The sequence below is a fragment of the Carassius carassius genome, chromosome 25, assembly GCF_963082965.1.
Source record: "Carassius carassius chromosome 25, fCarCar2.1, whole genome shotgun sequence".
NCBI lineage: Eukaryota > Metazoa > Chordata > Actinopteri > Cypriniformes > Cyprinidae > Carassius > Carassius carassius.
The window spans coordinates 14,512,255-14,531,305 of NC_081779.1; the positions used below are offsets into that span (position 1 = coordinate 14,512,255).

The 19,051-nt window shown below is 42.5% G+C and overlaps 1 protein-coding gene across 3 annotated transcripts in view; it reads left to right on the forward strand.

Moving 5' to 3' along the window:
- Nucleotides 1-19,051, forward strand: part of LOC132104289 (calcitonin gene-related peptide type 1 receptor-like) — a 67,830-nt gene that overhangs the window by 36,776 nt on the left and 12,003 nt on the right. For all 3 annotated transcript variants that reach the window (XM_059509647.1, XM_059509648.1, XM_059509650.1), the window contains exons 3-10: nt 9,234-9,396; nt 10,274-10,381; nt 10,984-11,087; nt 11,994-12,162; nt 12,286-12,396; nt 12,700-12,812; nt 13,325-13,416; nt 18,204-18,330. In XM_059509647.1, the coding sequence (XP_059365630.1) occupies nt 9,234-9,396; nt 10,274-10,381; nt 10,984-11,087; nt 11,994-12,162; nt 12,286-12,396; nt 12,700-12,812; nt 13,325-13,416; nt 18,204-18,330 (987 nt within the window). The remainder of the gene's footprint in view (nt 1-9,233; nt 9,397-10,273; nt 10,382-10,983; nt 11,088-11,993; nt 12,163-12,285; nt 12,397-12,699; nt 12,813-13,324; nt 13,417-18,203; nt 18,331-19,051) is intronic.

Here is a 19,051-nt window from a genome sequence, read left to right on the forward strand (position 1 = left end):
CAACAGCCGGACTGTTTGCGGGTGTAGAGACCATTCGCCCGTAGGAACATTGCCTCTGGACAGCCTGTCTGGACCCAGATTCTGCAGTCCAGGCACATGCATTGCTCTCAGCGAGCGCACGTTGCGCTGAGCCCAAACCAGGAGGCGTTCCGTCAGCCTGCACAGGTTTCGGGACCCGAGACCGCCCTGGTATTTATGTAGGACACCACGGACATGTTGTCCACACGGACTACGACGTGGTGATCCTTGATATGGGGACAAAAGCGCGTCAGCGTGTTCTCCACTGCCAGCATTTCCAGGCAGTTGATATGATGGAGCTTTTCCCATTCTGACCATAGGCCAAAGGACGGTCTGCCTTCGAGCAGCGCTCCCCATCCCGAAGTGGAGGCGTTCGTTGACACCATTTTCACACTCGGGGAAGTCCCCAGGCTTACACCTGATCGGTACCAGCCGTTCGCTGTCCAAGGTGCTAGAGCCACAACACAGCTCTGATCGACCTTGAAATGCAGCCGGCCAGACGCCCATGCTCTGCGCGGCACCCGAGCCTTCAGCCAGAACTGCAGGGGGCGCATGCGGAGCAGGCCCAGCCGCAGAACCGGAGATGCTGAGGCCATGAGACCCAGCATCTTTTGACAGTGTTTGAGCGACATGGTCGCGCCGCAGCGGAAAGAACTCGCTGCGCGCTGAATGCCCATCGTTCAGAACTATACCCAGAAACAGGATCGTCTGACTGGGGTTCAGCGAACTCTTCGCCCAATTGACACTGAGGCCGAGCTTCTCGAGGTGATCGAGTAAAACGGCCTTGTGGTCCACGAGCTCCACTCGTGATCGGGCCAGAACCAGCCAGTCGTCCAAATAATTCAGCACTCGTATGCCTCTGAGTCTGAGAGGAGCGAGCGCTGCATCCATGCACCTCGTAAACGTACGAGGAGCCACGGAGGACTGTAAACTGGTATGCCTGGCCCTCGAAGGCGAATCTCAAATATCGCCTGTGGTTTGACGCTATCTGTATTTGAAAATACGCGTCCCTCAGATCTATTGACATGAACCAGTCCCCTCTGCGAATCTGCGCGAGGAGTTTCCTCGTCGTAAACATTTTGAAACTGCGTTTCATCAATGCCTTGTTCAGCTGTCTTAGATCCAGTATGGGCCTGAGACCTCCGTTTCTCTTGGGCACCAGAGAGTATCTGCTGTACAGCCCCCCCCTCGCTTTGAGCTTGAGACACAGGCTCTACAGCCCCTTTGCTCAACAGTTTTGATATTTCGGCCCAAAGTATGTGTGCTACTTCTGTTTTGACCGTAGTTTTGACGCGCGCTGAAAAGCGCGGAGGGCGTCGAAAAAAACTGTAGCGAGTAGCCTCTCTTTATAATGCCTAGCACCCAATCCGAAACCCCTGGAAGCGCTGACCATGCATCTGCATGAATGGCTAAGGGCTGGATGCGAAGCGCGCTCTGTTGACCGGGCAACGGCGGCGCTCGGGTGTGCTGCGCATTTGAGGCGGGGAGCATGCTGATCACAGCGGGCAGATCGCTCCTCCTCGACCCCGTCCCGGCGCTTAACCGACTGGGGGAAGGCTGAGCAGGTCCCGTGGGACTCGATATGTCTGCGAGTGACTGTGGGCTGCATATGCCACTTTCAACTCGCTGTCTGCCTGTGCAGAGCATACGTGCACGGGCCTCGTTTTTACAGAAGCCACGCGCCGTATGTGACAGTGTAAGTGGGCACTGGGGAGTGGGCACATTTACTATGCGGCGCGCTTATGGGCGATCTTATGTGCGCGAGCCCTGTGTGCAGGGCTGTGCTTACATGTGGAGATGGGCACTGAGGAGTGGGCATCGTCACTGCATTTATAGCACCATCGGCCGTGGCCGGACGAGCGTGCACGGGTTTTGTTTTTTACAGAAACCACATGACGCGTGTGACATAGTAATTGTGGGCACTGAGGGGTGGGCATGCTTACTATGCAGTGTGCGCGATCGACTTGAGTCGCTTTTATGGGCGCAGGCCCTGTGTGCAGGGCTGTGCTTACATGTGGAGATGTGCACTGAGGAGTGGGCATCGTCACTACATTTATAGCACCATCGGCCGTGGCAGGACGAACGTGCATGGGTTTCGTTTTTACAGAAACCACATGACGCGTGTGACATAGTGATTGTGGGCACTGAGGAGTGGGCACGTCTACTATGTAGTGCGCGTGATCGACTTGAGTCACTTTTATGGGCGCGAGCCTTGTGTGAAGGGCTGTGCTTATATGTGGAGATGGGCACTGAGCAGTGGGCATCGTCACTACATTTATAGCACCATCGGCCGTGGCCGGGACACCAGAAATTACACCTTTTTCGGGAAATATCTGGGTAGCCGTGATAACGGTTTTCGTGTGCAGGCAAGCGGGCAACCGTACAGGCTTGCGCATTGCAAAAAACGCTGAAACAGTCACAATCTCTGGAACTGAAACAGCGGCACGCTTAGGTGAGAGCCCGGCCACAGCGAAACTCGTACACCGGCGCTTCGATGAAGCAGCCATCGTGTGTAGTGCCGACGCAGCGTCATGCAGCATGCATAGATGGCTTTCCTAGGATGGCTTCGGGGCTCCCGGCCTCACCGTAATCCTCTGCCGAGGTCCCCGCGGCGCGGGGCGACGGCCGGTAGAGCGAGAACGGGGGTCTCGAGCTGCGTTGCTGAAGCTGTTGTGATAACGGCTTTTGTGTGCAGGCAAGCGGGCAACTGTGCAGGCTTGCGCATTGCAGAAAATGCTGAGACAGTCACAATTCCTGGAACTGAAACAGCGGCGCGCTTGTGTGAGAGCTCGGCCACAGCGGAACTCGTACACCTGCGCTTCGATGAAGCAGCCATCATTAGTAGTGCCGACGCAGCATCTCACAGCAGGCTTTAGATGGCAACACCGCTTTTGCCGCCGTCCAGCAGAGGGCGGACAAAGGTGCGTCGCTATCGCCTGTTCCACCGGCGGAAGTGAGTGGTAGTTCCTGTTTTTAGCATCATCAGTGTGGAGAATGCAAGTGAGACAGACGAACGAGTTTGCGCTGAATATGGAGCGTTCCAAGCCTTCGCCACCTATTCGTGAAGCTCAGGAAGAAATGAGGCGGGCTTTGAGAAGTACGCTCATCCGAAAGGGAAATACCATCCAGCCGGGAACGAGAAGGGGGGCGCTGGTGCAAACCACTCGCGGCCGAGACTCATCGCGGCCACCACGAGCATTCGCCCCGGCTCCTTCTCAATGTCAGCTCATCTGCTGGGCTTCTGAGCAGAAGGCGCGAGATCCTCGGAGCTCGCCCAGCCCTCACTGCCCGAAGCTAGCAGAGAGCGCTTGTCCTCTTCCTCCGACGCGGCCCTGAGATCGACTTCCTAGGACGACGCGCCGGCAAACAGCGGGCCCTGCCCACCGGGAAGCGATGCAGGGGGGGCCGGGGAAGCAGGGCGAACCGGCGAGCTCGGTTGAGCTGAAGACGGTTCCGGAATCCGCTGGAAGCGATGCTTTTACGGCGCCTCAGCGCAGCGGAGAATGCAGGCTCAGAGAAAAAGGCCAGGCGAGTCCTCAGAGTCACCATGGCAACAGCTCGCAGTGGGGGCATCCGCCGTCAGCGAGCGCGAGCGCTGCATGATCTTCACCCAGGCAGGAGACACAGATAACGTACCGGTCTCCCTCGCTGAGTGGGGCTCTGACGAGCCGCAGGAAGGCATCTTAAAAAAGACGCGAGCTTTTTTACGAGTGTGTGTCGCAGGGCGAACACACACACACACATAAAGAACAGCTTGGATATAACAGAATTGAAAGGATATAGGCGCCGGATAGCGCAGCAGGAACGGCAGTGGAAGGCGGCGATGCCAGCAGCTTCAGAATGGCTCGTCCTGCTGATGTGCTTTCTCAGACGGCGCTTGCTTCCTCCGTGATCCAGCAATGCGTGAGCTTTGCTGAAGAGATGAAAAATCAGGTGAGTCAGCCTTTTCGAGCTCCTTTTATAGGTTGGGCCACACCCGTTTCGGCGGGAAGTGGCAAGAAGGGCGCGAAGCGCCCTTATTGGTCTGATGTTGCATCAGCCCGCACTCGATAGGCTGTGCAGTTGCCGCAGAACAAGCCAATGAGCGAACGAGCCGTCTCGCCTATGGCTGTGTACTGCTGCAAATGCGCTTTACAAAAATACAAAATTAAGGGTAATTTTTTGCTTCAGTATTTTGTGAAAAGAGACTTTTCCCGTAGCGTCTTAGCTAAGACGCAGTACGAGAGAGCTCTCGTAAGAGAACTACCGTGTTGCCCTGGGAGGGCGGTAATAAAATCTAGTGCGATATGGGACCAGGGTCTCGAAGGGACCGGCAGCGGTTGAAGTAACCCATCAGGGGGTCGATTGGAAGTCTTACCAGTGGCACAAACCGAGCAAGCCAAAACAAAACTGTGAATGTCGCGAGCCATAAGTGGCCACCAGAATCGTTGCTTGACCAAAAATTTAGTACGGTTAACTCCTGGATGACAAACCACATTAGAACAATGCCCCCACTGAATGATGTTGGACCGTAATCCCTCCGGCAAAAATAATTGATTTGGTGGGCACCCGGGCGGAGGCGTTACCCCTTCTAAGGCCGTCTTGACCTTTTAATTCAACTTCGATTCGAAAAAAAGTGCCCACCGAGCCTGTCTGGAGTTCAACCTTTTGGCAGTACTAATGTATTCTAAATTATTGTGGTCAGTCCATACTATAAAAGGAACCCCCAAGCCTTCTAACCAGTGGCGCCATTCCTCAAATGCCATCTTGACTGCCAACAATTCCCGGTTACCAATATCATAATTGCGTTCGGCAGGGGATAATCGATATTAAAAAAACGCGCACGGGTGCATCTTGTCGTCTGAGGGAGAACGTTGGGATAACACCGCACCTACCCCCACCTCCGATGCGTCGACCTCCACCACAAACTGACGTGATGGATCAGGGGTGATTAAGATAGGGGCTGAAATGAAGCAGCCCTTCAGTTTGGCAAACACAGCCTCGGCAAACACAGTCGAACGTGCTGCACGTGTTTTCGGAGAGAAGAGGAAAAAATCAATATGTCGTCCAGGTAGACATATATGAATTGGTCAATCATATCTCGCAGCACGTCGTTGACGAATGCCTGGAAGACCGCTGGGGAGTTGGACAGCCCGAAGGGCATGACCAAGTATTCAAAGTGCCCCCTGGGGTGTTAAAAGCAGTCTTCCATTCATCCCCCTCACTGATACGGACCGAATTATAAGCATTACGTAAGTCCAATTTCGTGAAGATCTACGCTCCCTGCAACCTGAAGGGCTGAAGACATCAACGGCAAAGGGTATGTATTCTTTACGTGATGTTGGTCAGTCCCCGGTAATCAATACAAGGTCGCAGTGACCCATCTTTCTTCCCCACAAAAAAGAACCCCGCCCCCGCTGGAGAAAAGGAAGGGCGGATGAACCCCGAAGCTAGAGAATCAGAAATATATTTCTCCATAGCCTCCCTTTCTGGGACAGAAAGTGAATATAATTTGCCTTTAGGCGGAGACTTACCTGACAGTAAATCTATGGCACAGTCATAGGGACAATGCGGAGGGAGAGAAGCAGCACGAGACTTACTGAACACTTTCTTCAGATGGAGGTACTCCGCGGGCATGTTAGACAAATCCACTGCTTCCACCTGAAACATAGACATAGAAACAGACGGACAAGCAGACACTAGACAAGACTCATGACACTTGTTACTCCAGGCCAGGATGGAATGCAATTGCCAGTCTACTTTGGGGTTGTGAAGGAGGAGCCAGGGGTGACCAAGTACTATGGGTGCAAGAGGAGAGTCAAGGATGTAGAATGAGATGATTTCTGAGTGGTTGCCTGATGTGATGAGGGTAATGTTCTCAGTGATGTGTGAGATGACCGGCAGTCTTTGTCCATCGAGGGCGTGAACCATGATCTGGTGAGTGAGGGGTCTGAGGGGAATTTGAAGTCTGCGTGCGAGTGCATAGTCCATGAAATTACTTCAGCCCCGGAGTCCAGAAGTGCTTGACAGTCGTGAAGTCCTGCTGACCATCTTAGTCTTACCGGGAGGAGCGTAGATGATGATGAGGTCTTCTCGGCGAAGATCCCACCCGATAGTAGCCTCATACTTACTTACCGGGCTTGGCCTTTTACCTGGACAGATGTAGGCGTAATGACTGGTCCCACCGCAGTAGAGGCACAGACCCAGGGACTTCCGCCTCTCCTTCTCCTCCCGGGAAAGCCGAGCTCGTCCTACCTGCATGGGCTCGTGATCATAGGAAGGGCTGACCACGTCTCCGCCGCTGACTCGGGCATCCGGATGAGCTCTCGGTGTGGGATTGGGTAGGTTACGTCGTTCCACTCTTGTCAGTCATGCATCTACCCTTAGTGCCAGCTCAATGAGTCCATTGAGTGAGGTCGGAAGGTCCAGGGCGTAGATCTCCCTCTGGACGCGGTCAGCCATGCAGGAACATGTCCCACTGCACCTCCTCGTTCCATTGACACTCCACCGCCAGGGTGTGGAACTCGATAGAGAAATCCGAAACTGATCGCTCTCCTTGACGTAATTCGGCTAGCTTCCTAGGCGACATTCCGATCGAAGACAAGCTTCATCTTGGCGGCGAGTGTCTGGAACGAGGCGCAGCATGGATCTTGATTCACCGACACCGCCGTTCCCCATAATGCCGCCCTTCCAGTGAGCAGTGTCAACACGAACGCCACTTTGGCTTGTTCGCTGGAGAAGGTCCTGGGTTGAAGAGAGAAGTGCATATCGCATCGTGTTTGGGAAGCTCTACAGAAATTAGGCTCACCCGAGTAGGTCTCCAGAACTGGAAGGCGTGGTTCCGGCTGGGAGGGGGTCTCCGATGGTGTGGGAGGAACGGACGGTGTGAGTGGCGCAGTGGGGGCTCGCAGAAGCTGTAATTGCTGGGTGAGCTCGGACACCTGCGCCACCAAAACCTGAACAGCGTGACCAGTGTCGTTAAGATTCCGTTCCTGGGATTCCATCCTTCGAGCACTGGCGCTGAGGAACTCTTCCAACGCCGATGATGGGTTACTCGCTGCTTCCATGGGTGGTAAGATCGTTCTGTCACAATCGCATAAAGGACAGGAAGCAAGTTGCAAGTAAATGATCCTTTATTAGAGAAGTATGGCCAGGCTGGGTTGATGGTGGGTGATGCAGGGACCTCGATGGCAGCACAGACTGGTGAGAAGGTGATTGAGTGCGCAGGTGGGTAATGATGAGGGATCCGTGAGATGACTGGTAATCCAACAACGACCGAACAGGAACAAGATACAAGGAATAGCTGAGCAGATGGAACACAGACAAGAATCACGGAGGACCTCAAACAACGATCTGACAAACAAGAGACGAAAGACAGGGCATTAAGTAGGCTGGCGGAATGAGCTGCAGCATGTGGGTAACACCCACATGAAACAATCAACATGACGTAACAAGAGACGAGCAAGAAACAGTGCATTCATGAAGGGGTGACAATCAGAGCAGCTGGCTCTGTGTCAGAATGATGAAATGGGAGCATATGAAGCCCTCTGCATTTAGTACATAAGAACTATGTTAAAACTGTAACTGTAGTCACAAACAAGCCAATAGCATACGTCACTAATTGTATGTGTACATTAATATGTCTTAAGTACGCTCTCTTTCTTTTACCTTGAAGCTACTTTCCCATGACTGCATATAATTCTAACTTCGTGAAATAGTAATGAGCTTGCAGAATAGCTCAACGCATTTAAATGTAGAATGGGAAATGGCATTTAATTAATGCTAGAATAAACAACACAAACTGAAAACAAGCATGTGGATTGGTATTTATGGGTGTAAATACGAGTCTAAAAAGTTTGATAAATTAAAGTAACATACTTTTTTTTCTATAGGACTTAAAGTTAAAAGTTCCAGAAACATGATATTATCTATTCTTGACATTCAGTTTCTATTGAAGGACAAATGGTTTTCCTGACTTGGGTGGTGGCCTGGTGGTCGTATGTATGACGTCATTTGCTTCAAAGTTTGGAGTGACATCATATGTACGGCTGCTAAACTGCTACATGGGACATCAGAAACCTCACAGATGAATTTGGTGTTGTTAATGCATTATTGTGTGCAGGTAAGACAGACACAACACTGAAGAAGCTGCCACAGAATTTTCTCAATATGTTTGAGGGCATTAACGGAAAGGTGGGCTTGAGAGGATCTGCCAAAATTAATATCTTTGCACAAAGACATCAAAGATTCAGTCGTAAATGAATTTAGAATTCATTACTGTGAGGTATCTAAAAGGGGCAAAAAGTAAAGTTCTTTTGAATTGGCTCTTTGACTTCCTATTGAACCATAAGATGACTCATACCAGCCGCACAATGGTTAGAGATGCGCTTTGAATTTTGATAACAACCCCTTCTTTGTGGGTAAGCTTTATCCCTGTAACTCTTTGCTAGAAAAGCTCCAATGGCTGAACATATTCTTTCTTATCTTCACTGATATGAGCAGAGAAATGTATGTGGCCAGTTCTTATGTGTGAAATCATGCTTTTTTAAAATGTCCTCAGAATCAAGAAGTTATGCATATGAGGTCGCAAGGGGAAAAAAGGACTGTGGTGTGTTTATGGTGTTTTTGCTGTGGTTGTGTGCCATTCAGAAATGAATGGAGAATGGCTTTTAAACCCCAGTCTTATTCCAGAGTTTGAATTGAGTTAACAAACAGGGAAGGGAAAGAAAGAGAATTTAGGAAAAAAAATATATATATATTATATACATATATATATATATATATACATTGAATTACCCATAAACATGTTATCATACATACAATGTTATCATACACAACATATGGATTAATTCTAGAAACATTTCATGAATTAAATTACTTAAATTATTTTACCAATATTGAAGAAGACATTTCATAGGATGCTAATAAGAAATTAATTACATTTTAATCAAATAATAATTCTAAATTGTTTTCTACATATCAGTGAATACATTTATCTATATTTAGTCAAAAGGTAGTTAAGTAATTATTCGTATTTTGTTCCAAAACCTGTGTGTGACTATGCTGAATATTTTTGAATAGCAGTTGAGTAACGTCCTCTGCCTGTCATTCCCATTTAAATTTGAATCTGGGCAATACAATTAAAATTCCATCTCATAAATTGAAAGGGAGCCAGTTCTTAAAAACTGGATTTCGCCCAACCCTGCTGCTGTGTTCAAGCTCATCTCTCTTTGCAGAGTGTAACAAAGGCTGGAACAACAGAGACGAAAGCAGAGCCCACCACTGACTTATCCTTTACTCCTGTTATGATGGCAATGGAGGGAGAGAGACTGATCATGACTCAGTCTCAGTACAAATGTCTGGAGCTTCTGGGTCGAGATGGAACCCATAATAAAACAGGTAGTTTATTTTCAATTCATATTCAACTGAAAGAGAGACAATGATGCTTTTACTCTTTTCATAATCTTGTTAAGTGCCACGGCTGTTAGTGGAACATTAAATGGCTGAAAGCTATCACAAGGTGATCAAAGAAACAATAAAGGTTTATCTTGAAAGCGGATGTGTGTCGAGCTTTTTAAATGTTAAAGTACTTTCTCTTATCTCGGTTTAATGTGCAGAGATAATTAATTGATTGATTACCCCATGTAAACACTGTGCTTCTGTGACACTTTCAACATTAGTCTGTTTGAGTGGCCCACAATGCACCACTGACTCAACAAATGGCGTGAGCTTGGGGCGGGACTAGCTGCTTGATCTACCAAGGGAAGATGGGCAGAGTTTTTGGGGATCTTTTTTTTTTTGGTGCCACTAGGGGGTTCAGAAATAATACCTTTCAAAGGGTCATGTGATATATATACTTTTATCCATTAAGATAAATTTCCTCAAAAATAATATTTATTTTGATTTAATGACCATTTCCCACCATCTCTGATCCTTAGAAATTAAAATATAGATACATAGTGTCTCACAGCACTATGTTTGGAATTATTCACAGCTATTAGTTTGTTGCTGAGTCCAATATACGTTTAAACTACCCCATTTTTCAACAATGACCTCTTTACAAAGCCTTTATCATTTAGTGACAGGGTCACGAAACAATATGTGTTGAAATGTGACAGTATCAGAATAAAATAATCAGCGGCACCCTCAAAAAGGAACTAGTTTTTAACAACTAGTACGTTTCCACTCTACAATGAACTCTTGTATCTCAAAAGATCAAGGAACATTCATTTCCTCATAAAATGACCATTTTAAGATGTCTATTAAACTTTTATAGGTTCATTCTGCAGCAGATTCTGGGATGGCTTGCTCTGTTGGGATGAAACCCCAGCTGGAACCTTCACTTCACAGAACTGCCCAGACTACCCCAGCTTTGACCCCTTGGGTAAGACGATCACATCTGGATTGTCAATCCAGACCAAAGCGCTCCTGACACTGCAGATCACTAAGATGCTACAGCAGACATGACATCTTTTACATGCCGTCGGTCTGTCTATTATGAAACACAAAATGATGCTCTAAAGAATGGATTCCAAAGCACGAGCAGCAAGCTACTGTGATGATAAGTGAAGTCCTATAATGAAACACAGATGATAAAATCACTGTCTCAGACTGTACAGAAACATTCATATGAGCTTTTATTTAGAAGCGCAAAAACTGTTTATTAGTAGACAGGAAGTGTTGTTCTACGAGGAAAGGATCTTTGCTACAGGACAAAGTATCAAACATGTATGAATTTTTTCTCCCCCCGATTCTAAATGTTAGTGAAATGAAGCTGTGACCACAGCAATGCTGAGCTAAGTATATAATTTTATTGATAATATTGATATTCTTTGGTGTTCGCTTATAGAGATCTCTCTGTCTGAGACTCAGCCCACTGTTTTTGTTCTGATACACAGATTGAGTAATTCCAGAGGCCAAAGGCTGGAGATAATCACTTGAAAATTAAAGCTTAAGTCATTCCACTAAACCTCTTTTTCTCTGCAGAAAAAGTAACCAAATACTGTGATGAATCTGGCAACTGGGTACTCAGTTCATCCATCAATAAGACCTGGTCCCACTGTCTCACATTCTCAAAGGAGAAAATAAAGGTAAAATATAGCATACTAATGAGCTATAGATTTGTTTGGTCACAACACTAAAATTGTGTTAAATTGCCCTAAGAACAAACAAATACATTTGCTTATAACGTTGAATCAGTAGGAAGTGCAGTCACCAAATTGATATTGTGCCAAGGAATTTTGAGCATTATGTCTATATGCAGAGTTGTGCAGATTAGTGATGCACGGGTTGGGTTTTTTTCCAACCCTCAGGGTCCGCGGGTTATGAGACGACCCGTGCAACAAGGACATCACGCAAGTTACATTGCTACATAGGCCTTCATATTAGAACATTATCAAAGAACCTAATCAAATATGAAAGTTATTCAAAGATATTCAAAACATGTAATACAGGCTATACGGAATTAGTATATTAGAATGGTTTCTGAAGGATCATGGGAGTAACGGCTACTAAAGATTTAGATTTGCCATTAAAGGAATCGGTTGCATTTTATTGTAATAGAATATTGATTTGATCATATAAATGAAGCCTTCCCTTACACATAGAAAATATCCTTATATATTGTGTAACTATATTACAATATATTGAGTAATACATAAGGAGTTGCAATATATTTACTTGTATATAGCAATGCATGTAATTTTATATTCAGTAATACACTTTATAATATACAGAAGTAGATGTGATAAGATATGGTACTGCATGTGTATATAAATATATTGAACATATATTTTCTCATGCAGTATATACGCACATATAAGGGAATATGTATTTCTTTAAATACGATTTATTGGACTGCCATAGACTCTCAGCAAACAGAAAGAGAAACGACAGATAAGGCAGATACTTTGGCACTAGACCCCCAATTATCCTATAGGCCTATATTTAGATAGTACTTTTATGTATATTTTTTTTAAAAAAGCCTTCTTTTTCAGACGTTACCAGTTCATGGCTTTTTAGAGACTGAGACGGAGATGGATCCTACCGCTGAGAGTCAGGTCAGCCCCGTAGTGACTCAGAAAGTGGAGGAGAGGAAGAAGATCATCAATGGTCAATATAAATGCTTTGAGAAAATGAACAGAGACCAGCCATATAACAAATCAGGTGTGAAAACAGAGAGCCTCAGAAGAGGTTTTAGATTGAATCATCAGAAACTCATAGTGTAGAGTGTAAAGAGCAGTTACATGGTGGAATTGGTCCCTGAATGTTTGTGTGCTTGTCTTTTAGGTCCATACTGCAACCGCACATGGGATGGATGGCTATGCTGGGACGACACACCAGCAGCAACGTACACATCACAAAACTGCCCCAATTATTTCCCTGATTTTGACTCCACTGGTACAATTCATTCATTTGTTATTAAATTTTTTACAATTATAGGTCTGTATCCTGAAGCAGAACCAATTTAGAACTACTGTACACCACCCCAATTCTTAAAGGATTCTTAAAGGGTTTTTGAAGGATACTTTAAAACCTGACTTGCACTTAAAACACAGATTAGTTTTTGAAAAGTGTACTAAAGCATTTTGAAAGTAATGTTAAAGTCTTATTGTTACGAGGGTTATTTTAAAAGCTAAAGTGTGAAGTTATACATTTTTTATAAAGGCCCTTATTCTCACATCTTTATCCTTGTTTATTTAGAAAAGGTCACCAAGTATTGTGATGAGACAGGAAACTGGTTTAGGCACCCTGAGACAAACAGGACATGGTCCAACTACACCCTCTGCATTGCTCACACCAAGGACAAGCTCAAGGTAGGTCATCTTCAAATTCTGCACCTGTCTTAAAATGAACATTTTGTGTTATGAATATCTCTGAATTAAATGGTAAGATACTATGAAAAAATTGGATAGAGAGAGGAAGAGAAGGGAAAATGTCAGCTCAGACAAGCTCAAATAAAGTCTGTACACTTCACTCCATCAGACCAGATGAAATCGACTAGGGTTCATAAAAAAGGCACAACAAATTGAGACTGCACTTTCAAACTGAGATATGCTACTTTTAAGCCTTCTTCCTACTTTGAGGTTTCATCCTTGTTGCTTGAAACTTGCTTTAATAGCACACTTTTGAGCACACTTTTGACTTTTGACTACACTATTCTTAATATAAAAGTACTGAATAATGAATTGCAGGAATACATCTGAATATAAAACGTGAATTTCAAAAGTCTCTTGAACCCAAAAAAAGGAAAACAGTGAAGTTAATCTCAGGAGAATATGGTAAGAAATCTCGGAGATTAAACTTAACATTATTTTTCTCATTTCAGATGGCGTATATTTTGTATTACATGGCGATTGTGGGCCATGCTCTTTCTATAGTGTCCCTTCTCATTTCGCTGTCCATTTTCTTTTATTTCAGGTGAGTTTACAGGTACATCTTTCCTTGACTGTCTCCACCCATACGACTTGCCTTGAAATATCTGCTGCATAGTTGCTATTACTTCATACCGATCAATAAGCCTCGATGATAGGTTACTCAAGTTGTTTACTTGTTTTTGGCAGGGCTGTGTGTTGTCTGCTCTCAAACAGTTTGTCATTTGTCAGAGCAGTTGACGATGATGGTGTAGAGGTACTGCAGATTGCGTCTCAGATGAGAGATTTCAAAGAGAGATTTACCAAGAGGCTCTCGGTTACCCCATTTATCACGGTGACCAATTCAAACCAAATAGAAAAGATGGATCGGTATTACCATCAGCATGGCCACACGGAAATGTTGTCTGAACCCTGAAGTTAAATGCGTTAACCCCTGAATTATATAAAACTGCGGATCAGGCTATTTCTTCCACAAAGTCAGAAAAACTTTTCTCTATGCTTATTGACTGAATTACCATATACAGTGCCTCGCAAATGCATCAGATCTAAACCAACCCTCTTATTTGACTGAACTGCAAATCATACATTGAAATGTAATTCATGTTTGTGTACACACTGAAACCCAAATGGAATTATTTCAATGTCAAAATAGTTTTGGTGAAAAAAAAAAAAAAAGTTTTTGGAAGCCTATAATTTTATACAGATGAAAAACTTTTTGCTAACAATTTATCCATGATTGCCCTAGCTGTAAATCATTCAAATAATTTATGCATGATCTTCATGACTGAACAAGTAAAAATTTCTTTTATGAATCTAAAAAGCATTTACTTCTTAGATTCTTAGTGACTAAAGAAGACGTTTCAGGTTTAGAAAAAAAGGCATAAATTACGAAAAGTGTACAAAAAATATCCAGGTGTTTTGATGTGTCAGTCTGCGCTATGGTTTAACTATCTGGATGTGGAAGTTACACCGGACCACCCAAACACTGTCTAGAAAAGGTGGTCCCTAAAAACGTAATGCATAAATAAGAAAAGCTTTTCCTCAAAAGAACTAACTAATAACAAAAGAAGAAAAAATTTATGGGGCAAAAAGCATGGAAATTCTACTGGGGAACCTGTTTTTAATTGTTTTAAAGTTCATCTTTAAATAGGAGAAAGAACTTCAGTTTCTTTACAAACAGGTTTTATTGGTTGGGTTGGACTGGATTGTGAAAGAAAAGCATCTAACAATTGTCCAGCATAAATGGGAACGCTTTCAGTACTGTTTAAAAACATACATCTCATAAAGTTGGTTGAAAGAATGTCAGAATCTAAACAGAGCATGATGACTTTACAAAAGATAAAATATCAAGATAGTTTTAGATTTTCCACCCAAAACTTTAATTTGTTTTATCCATAGTCTTCTTGTCTTTACTATTTAAATGTACAGTAGTAGATGAAAATGCTAATTTTCCATTCACAAAAGTATATTTTTATTTTTGTCAGTCATGAATTGAAGATTATTGATTTGGTGCTTGAGATAAAAACCTTACAGAACATGACATTTCATTGTATGTAATCCACTTCAAAGACTGTGCATGTTTTTATGGACGTTTAAATGATTTAAAGATGCTTCTGTCATTAACAAATGAACTTTTAATAGGACCCAACAGTTTGAATTACATTTAGCTCTGGCATCGCAAAAATGCTACTTTCTCATCATGGTATTTTATTGAGTCTAAATCCTTGGTGTCCATTTTTTCTGGCAGAGCTGCACTAAGCACTGAGCCAAATGACAAGTATTATTTGTCAGGTTTTATGTGTCATTTCATGCTGACTTGGTTTCCGTATGTCTGTATCCCCTAGGGTAAACTTAATTTCATGGGTAATTAAATGTAGGAGCCAAAGAGTCTTATATACTGTACATTAGACGGCACATAAACTTTGGGTTATATGTCACATAGAATGACAGTTGTTTCCAGCGAGTAAACTTACAATCTTGTAGTTGACTTTTTTCAGGACACTAAACTATAGTAGAAAGGCTGTGAGATTATTATCTGGAGTATTTAAAGCAAATTTATGTTAAGACCTTATTTCAATATTAGTGCAATGTAAATACATGTTGTGTTGTTTTACTTAAAAAAAAAGAAACACATACACAGAACACTAATTTAATTTAATATATGTAAGTAACACTGAAAAAAATGTTTCATTCATCCAATTATAAAATGTAGGGTAATGATTCAAATCTATATATTTTTTTACTTGAGCTAATGAAACATAAAGAACTTGCGCTAAGGATGAATGAAAACATTTTTTTTTTCAGTGAATTTAATTAGCTGAGCAATATTGATTATGGCATACAATGTTTCATGTCTCTGAAAATGTAAATCAAAGATAATATAATTTCTGGGAGAAAAAAGAGAAAGCACTATTTAAACATTTTGTATGCATGTTTTTTTTCTATTTTTATCTAAGTGGGTCTGATACATTTCTTGAAGGATTAATGAGACACTATTCGCAGAAAAATCTTTTTATTGTGTCATATACAGTGCATCACATGCAATACAAATTGTGTTTATCTGCTTTAGTACAATATGTGGAAGTGTAACATAGCAACACTTGTTTTTACGAGTGATGGTGATATTAACAGGCCGATCTTCTGAGACGTCAAAGTCTTAATGTTGTCTTACTGGGTCCAGATGTGGTGCTAGGAGAGGTACGTGTCAGCATACAGCTGCACAAAGCTTTAATTTATGCCCCCGAATAATGCCAGACATTTTTTGGTTAGGAATATGGGAAATAGTTTGGAAAATGAGGCCAGCTTTCATTCCCATCCTTGTAGTGCTCCAGGAGCAGCTTTGCACTCAAATTAAGGTTCAATTGAATGAATTCATTCTTTCTTAATTCGGTGATTGTGATGCCATTTGTAGGATATTTTATCATTATCTTTTGACAGCAAAGTATAGACAAACTTATTGTCTAACAAACGTTGTGTATGTTGACAGAGATAGCTGATGCAGATGTGAGCTTGTTTTACATCCCAAATTCGCCTTAACAACTCCTGATCAACAACAAAACCAGGATTTTTAAAAAAGAAATAGCTTTTTTGTTGTTGTTGTTGTTGTTGTAACAAAATGTATCTTTATATGTTGTAAATGCTTTTCCAGTTTGATGACTTTTCCTTAATCTTATAGAGCTTCATAAATTCAGCTTTAATATTCCTTGCAAACACATTGAGTTTGTATTTTCAACCACTAAGCAATGCATTGTAAAAACAGGCAAGCATCTGACAATCACATTACTTGAAATTAAGCCAGGATACTCAGGCCTCAGGTGACGCATCACTTTTGCTCTGTTTCTGTCATTAAATGGGTCATATCATGATGAATCAAGTATCCCCTGATCTTTTGACATAAAAGACTTCACTGTTCTATGGAAACACTCTGTACCATTTAGAACTCAGAAGTCCAAAAAGATCCATTTACTGAAACTGGGCTAAAAAGTGTCCCATCTGAAATCCTTGGATTCCTGATATTAGCATATGACCACCCACTTTTGCTAGGGGTGTAACGGTACGTGTATTCGTACCGGACCGTTTCGGTACAGGGCTTTAGGTACGGTGCAAGTGTGTACCGAATGACCGAATGCAATATTTTGTGTGCGGAACATAGGTACATTTTCGTGTTTCCACACGAACATATTAAGTGGCGGAAGTCTCCGCGTTCAGCGCAAATCCCGCCCTGCAGCTGATTCTAAAGTTTTCAAAAGGCATCACGCGAGTGTGAACATCTCTACAACTAGGAAAAAAAATGACCGTAATTCAAACCCAGCTCCCGTTGGCATTTAAACAGACCTTTGCTCTTAATTCCGATCGGTCCAACGCAATAACGAAATCTGAGCAGGTCTAAAAACTGAAACTGTTGTTGCTGCACTTTACACTTTGGAAAAGTTATATATATATTTTAAATATGAGCAGGCCTACAAGCTGGGATTGGTAATGGTGCACTGTAATCATAGTTATTTATTTATATTTTTCATTATATTTTATTATTTGATATTGGTTTGAGACTGAGATTTTATTTAGTGGAGAACTTTGCAGCAGTATTTTATTATATATATATATTTATTTATTTATTTTTTTTATTAAAAAGTGTTTAAAAAAAAGTGTAAACAAATTGCTAAAAAATTGTATAGTAATAAACCACCTGCAGTTTAATGTTTGCATTTCTTTCCCTTACTGTACCGAAAATGAACCGAACCGTGACTTTAAAACCGAGGTACCGAACCGTGATTTTTGCGTACCGTTACACCCCTAACTTTTGCACATCAGGAATGCCTGCCAATTCATGATGAGGTCATAAGGAGGAAATTGGATAGATTACTCCTAAACACCAAAAATAAAAAGTATAAAAAGTCAAACATCGTGCTGTTTCTGGCTGTGTAGCATATCTGACAGAATGATACCATTGTTAGAAACAAGCAGCTGACGTTTATTTTATTGATTTTCCTGGTCATGTCAGACTAATTGTAACTGTTTGCACTGCATGTTTGCCTAGTTTTATGAATCAGTCAATCTAATTCAGGCTTTGCAAAGAGAGCTTTAAGAATGGAAGCACAGACAAAATCTATATTAAACCTGGCAAATCTTGAAAATGCTGAAAAGTTCAGTGCTCAAGGCTTGTGAAAAATGTAATCCATCAGAAGCAGTCTAATTTATGAATGATTATGTATCTAAACTATCCAAAAAACTGTTTGTTTCCATCCTGAAATGACCTGCCAAACTGAATTATTCTTCAGAAACTGCTTCTGTCATGAATGATCAGTGACTAATGTTTCTTTATCTATCATTCAGGAGCCTGAGCTGTCAGAGAATCACTCTACACAAGAACTTATTCTGCTCGTATGTGCTCAACTCAGCTTTCACCATCGTCAACCTCATAACTGTGGTCAACAACCCCAAAGTGGTGCAGAGGAATCCGGTGCGTGCCCTCACCTCCACAATACTCACATTATTACCGTTACTGCCATTACTGCTTGTTGTTTATGAAAAGTGAGGAAAAAGAGGCTGATCCAAATATTAGAGAAGAGTAATTATACTGCATCAGATCAAATCAAATATATTTTTCCTTGTTACAATTTCACTACACATATTTCACTACACAATACACATATTTCACTGTTTAAAGGCTGTTTAAAAGTTCAGGGTCAGTAATATTATTTATTTATTTTGGTTTTGAAATAAGATATTAATATTTTTATATTTAGAAAGGATGCATTAACTTGATCAAAAGTGACATTAAAGACATTTGTTACAAAAGTTTTCTATTCTTTCTATTCTATTCTTTCTATTAATCAGAGAAATTCTGAAGAAATATATAACAATCTTCGCTCGCCTGTTTTCCTCATGAATGTTTCTCGCAATGTTTCTTGAGCATAACATCAGCATATTAGTATGATTTCTGAAGGATCATGTGACACTGAAGACTGGAGTAATGATGCTGAAAATTCAGCTTTCCCATTACAGGAATAAATTACATTTTTTAATATTTTAAAATAGTAAACAGTTATTTTAAATTAAAATAAGATTTCATAATTTTACTGTTTTACTTTATTTTTGATCAAATAAATGCAGCCATGCTGAGCGTTAAACATTAAAAAGTCTTAATGACCCCAAACATTTGAATGATAGTCTACATATAT